The following is a 5,000-nucleotide window of genomic DNA, read 5'->3' as shown; positions in this document are numbered from 1 at the left end:
TCCACACGCATACAAGCGACGAAGATTTTCGGATGCAACCGATATGGCAGGCTGACCACACGATGACCGGGCAGGTAGGTACTATCGGTCAGAACATCCGTCAGGGTGGTAAAAAGATTCGATCTTCCGCGATGCGATTGATCGTCAGCATCATTCTCGTTGCCGTCGCGGTTCGATCGCTGCCGTTGAGACCTACTGGCCGCTCGATCGGAGCTCTCTCGCGTACCATCATCGTATACCACATTCTGTGTCATCACGATACGCCAGATGGCGGCCGCACTCTTTCGTTCCGGTAGCTTGAGGAATGTTTTCTCGTTCTCCGACAGCGTAAATCGGCAAAGCTCCACGAACGTAGCGTTGATCTCGGAATACTGCTCCAGCTTGCATTGTATGTTGACGGATTTCGTTGTCTGTTGAATAAAGAGATCAGAAGATAAGGATCAAGCTAGCTAGGAGTCGAAAAACGCCTTAGAAAGTCCTTACGTTCATCGGAACAGGATAGACGATCACTTGATGTAATGCGCGGGGTTGAGGATACCGCCAACAAATGACGCCTACTTCACGATTAATGATCTTGATCTGATACGGTAGTGGTAGCTCGTCGATCTTCATTGATTCAATAAACTGGAATGCACCAGCCCTGTAAGAGAACAATGTTTTTGTTCAGTACAATACTATTAGAGGTCCCTCGTCACGGGTCACAAACTAATTACCTTAAATCATCCTGATAATACTCTTCCTGCATCTCTTTCGTCCGCCTGCGCTCAAATCGTGGCGGTACGATCGGTATTAGGTGCTCAATTGATGGTCGTGTACTGGCAGTGTTGTCAGAGTGACTGACTGATCTACTGGCTGACACCGGTACACTATTCTCCCCAAAGAGCGGTTCCATTTGCTGGCGGATGAGGGTAACTTGCTGGAACAACGGCGGGCTTATGTCGAGCTGCAGGTATGAAGATCGAAGTTTGATCTGCACCAGCGGATCTCGCTTCCAGTACTCCTTGGCTATCGTCAGTTGAAGATCGAACGAGAAGGGATGCAGTATGACCGAGCTTCCGGCGATAAACATCAGCTCACCCATCTCCAGACCGAAAAGTATGCGCTCGGGACGTTCCTGGATACGGATCGATGTTTGCACCGAAGAGAACGATAGCTTCATACTATACCGCGGTCCTGCCGTTGCCGGTTGATCGTCTTCATTCATCAAATGCAGCATCACTTGCGAAAGTCCGATCTGTATCTTCTCCATATCGTACAGCTGCGACCGGAGGATATGGAACTTGTTCCGACTCGGAAGTACCGGTTTCGGAATGTTCGAACCAGATGATGATTCCGGGGTCTGCGTGGTGTTAAACACTCCTCCAAGTAGATCGGCCAGCTCTAAAAGAGCCTTGGTTTTCGTGTGCGAAAGCGTAACGTTGATTGGTCGCTTGAAATCAACCCTCAGCTCGCGCACCTTCTTCGTGTGCGAGTTAACGAAGCGTGTTTTCACGAACGGTTGCGGTATGCCCAGCTCATCCGGTTCGCCGGTGACCGTTCCGAGGATCGGCAGCTCGTCCACCTCGATCTTTATATCGAACAGAGACAGCTGAAGGACACGCTCGAACAGGTTCAACGATACGAGCGCATTCGGTTGTGCGAATGCCATTCGTACCGTGGGTCCCTTACTGCGATCCTCAACGAAGAGCCGCACCTTAAAGTAACCTCCAAGAAAACACACTTCGTACGGGATGATAAGCGCCGGTTGATTGGCCTGGTATAGGCCACCGATGCGACTGCCAGCATAGCCAATCGCTGGACGGAGTGCTGGATTGCTTTCAGACGATAGTGAAGAAAGCTTGCGCTGGCGTTGCCCATAGCTGCGCCTGCTGCTACTCGATGTGGCTCGTTTACCCTCCGACGTACGGTACGACTCCAGGCCAGAGTCTTGCTCACACTTCGATAGCTTCGAGTGGCTGCGACGATGATGGCGATGGCAGGAAGGGACGGAATCACGGAACGACCTAACCGAATCTCGCCCACTAGCCTCGTCGGTGACGGTCTCGGCGATGAAGCTTTCGCTACTCCGAGGCACCACCGTTGCTGCCACGGTCGAGGAAGAGGAGCTTGAAATGGACGGTGGTGGTGGCATCGTCGGTGGCTGATCAGGCATCACGAGCAACCGGATTTGCGATGCTTTGCACAACAGTTGCTCCATCAACCGAAGCTGCTCGAGATCGACATCTATCAGCAGATCGGACAGACAGTTCAGTTCCATCGCAACGCTACAGATCAGCACGTTCTTGTAGATGATACAGGGTGCGTAGATGATGGAAAAGTTAAAGTCCTTAAACACCGTTGCCGCCTCAAAGTGAGCCGCTGACCGTTGTGCGCCCTGCTGGAAGTTATTCCACTCGAAAGCCGGGTTGTCGTGGTGAGTGGTGGATGATTGCTGCTCCTGCAGATACCGCAACACATCCTCCCAGACGGCAGTGCTTAGCGAGATTTCCTTCAGCAGCAGCTCGTACTGGCGATCCTCGATCTTCGACCCGGGAACATTCAGAATGCGCATCTGAGCCGCTTTCGTGTACACGTCCGGACGTAGCGGCACCCGACAGATCGGATTCTCCACGTTGTGATGCACTGTGATGGAGCTCACTTTAAGGATGTACACGGAGCAGGGTTTAACATCGACCGTAGGACGGTTGCGAAGTGGCAGAAACACCGTTACGCCCTTACTGGCAAACAGGATGAGCGGCAAGTCCTTGACCGCCACCACGGGTGGAGCGATGGAGGGAATGGGTTCGGCCGGCGTTGTCTCGCTCTGTACGCTCCTCACCGTGGGACGGAATGCTTGGAACATCTTCAAACATTCACCCAGTAAATCCAAATCCAACCGTAAATCAACCTGTTCCATCTTGATCAGCACCTCCACGAGCGTTTCATTGTGTTCCCGAGATCGACGAACGGTATCCCACTTCGAGTGCACGTTTTGCGTTTCCGCTCGAGTGATCGTGAGACTGAAGAACGTATCAGTGCCGGTGGATTTGCCCGATTCACTCGAATCTCCTGTCTGTACCGCGATGGCCAGTGCTTCGTTGCGGCACCAGCTCTGCTCTTTTGCTGTGCCGCTCCACTCGTAGCAAGCGCCACTCATGGAACCAAATTTGGCTTTCACCTGCGAGTACACTTCCTGCCGATCGAGCGAATAGATGATGTCCTCGAACTCGATCGTCAGCTTGATGCGCTGCTGTCGCTGTTCGTCGCGCGTTATGCAGTTTACCGTTAACCGCGAAAACGTCCACTGCAACCAGAGTGAGGGTCTAGGCTTCGCTTCACCACGGGCTGCTGAGTTATCCTTAAGCGTTTCGTCCGATCCACCGGCGCTCGAGTGGTGCGTCAGATCAAGAAACTCTTTCAAATCGACCGCAGCGATCGAACTGCCAGCAACGGAAGGTTGCGCTATCTCCAGGAATTGTCGCTTCGTGTCCGCTGACTTTCCACCGGCAGCGCTTGATGACAAGCTAGCAGAGCTCGTGCTGGTTCGATGCTGGAGCATCGGTAGCTGCATCAAACGATCGAGCGTATCATGTATGAGAGCCAGTTGTTCCTTCACGACCGTCACGCGGAACGGTGACGTATCGACGTGGAAACAAATCGAGGTAGGGCCCGACCGGTCTTCAGTCTCCGTATCAGCAGGGAAGTTGAGCACCATCGAGATGTTCGTTGTCGTTTCGTCGAGTAGCTTGTTCATCTCCCCATTCTGATACGTCCAGCTGGACGCATTCGCTAGCGAAATGGTCCACGGGAAGCTTTCCTTCTCTTCTGGCCAAATGGCTTTCGGGATGCTGATGGGAAAGCGTGCGATCGAACTCGACAGGTTTTGACATTTGAACGCGGAATTAACGGTAATCAGGGGCAGTCTGAAACGATGGAAAATGATATTTAAAGAACATCCTTCCTTCCACAGGCCCTCCAGAGTCCACTTACTTGAGCATAAAAATTTCATTTTCCCCGAACTCATCCTCCGTCGGTATGTCGCTGGAATGGAAAATGATGTTCTTCACCGGGAAGCAAACAGTAAAATGGCTTATCTCCAGATGGATGATGATCTTCTTGGCCAGCTTCGTCCAAAACTGACCATTCAACGATCGAACCTGTTGGTTATCGTTCGGCAGTGATCCGTCACCAAGGTCCTTTTGATCGACTTCGTCCAGCCCACCAAGTGTAGAGCTGGGCCCCGGTACCGGACCAACGGGATCAGCAACAGGTCGACCAGCTTTATCGGAGTTCGAATGGACGGAAGTACCTGGTAGTGAGTGTTGCTTTGCGTTCAATCCTTTCGCCAGCGTACCGGCCATGGTCGATGGTTTGGCCACGTTGCCCACAAACCGTTGCGTACGCTGGCCACGCTGCAGTTGTCGATGACCAGTTTGCATCGCCAACTGCTGCCAGCAGCACAAAAAGGCGATGAAGTTTGGATCCAGATTGAAGCTCAGATCGAGCAGCTTAGCGTACAGCAAGGGCGGATGCTCGATGCAGCTGGCCGTATCGAAGGATTTAGGAATCTGAAATATTACGGTAAGGAAGTCTTCATCCGTGGAATGATCGGGCCACAGTGCGGTGAGTGATCTTTGACCACCACCTGCGGCTGGCCGCTGGCAAGTGAGCAATTTCATGCTACGAGCCACCAGCTTGTAATCTTCCGTGCTTTCGGCCTCCACCTTACGCAGCTGCACGTAGGAAAGCAACATGTCCACGACGGGGAGTGGTTGTTGCAGTAGCGTATCATCTGGAATGTTATCTAGCTCAACGCACTGTCGCGTTGCATCCTGGTGCGCCGCCAGCGACTGCACGACGGTGCCAAAGGCAAATGCTTGCAGTGGGTTCATTATAAACTTCAGATCCGTGATGGTGACAGTATGTTCCACTTTGTTCAGCTCCACACTCGGCCAAAGGCTCGGATGTATGAGCAGCCGCTGCTGGTAATTCATGCTCACTGCCGTGCATACGTTTGCTTC

At 52.6% G+C, this 5,000-nt stretch overlaps 1 protein-coding gene across 1 annotated transcript in view; it reads right to left on the bottom strand.

The window, feature by feature from the left end:
• LOC126572611 (intermembrane lipid transfer protein VPS13B) overlaps positions 1 to 5,000 on the bottom strand; it is a 15,215-nt gene that overhangs the window by 8,103 nt on the left and 2,112 nt on the right. Inside the window, exons 1-4 of the mRNA XM_050232050.1 lie at positions 3,970 to 5,000; positions 714 to 3,902; positions 484 to 640; positions 1 to 410 (exon numbers count right to left, since the gene is read on the bottom strand). The exon at positions 1 to 410 is cut by the window's left edge and continues 1,282 nt beyond it; the exon at positions 3,970 to 5,000 is cut by the window's right edge and continues 2,112 nt beyond it. Of these exons, the coding sequence (XP_050088007.1) occupies positions 1 to 410; positions 484 to 640; positions 714 to 3,902; positions 3,970 to 5,000 (4,787 nt within the window). The remainder of the gene's footprint in view (positions 411 to 483; positions 641 to 713; positions 3,903 to 3,969) is intronic.

Source organism: Anopheles aquasalis, chromosome 2 (genome assembly GCF_943734665.1).
Source record: "Anopheles aquasalis chromosome 2, idAnoAquaMG_Q_19, whole genome shotgun sequence".
Taxonomy (NCBI): domain Eukaryota; kingdom Metazoa; phylum Arthropoda; class Insecta; order Diptera; family Culicidae; genus Anopheles; species Anopheles aquasalis.
Note: the sequence above shows the minus strand (reverse complement) of the source record. Positions and strands in the feature narration are given on the sequence as shown.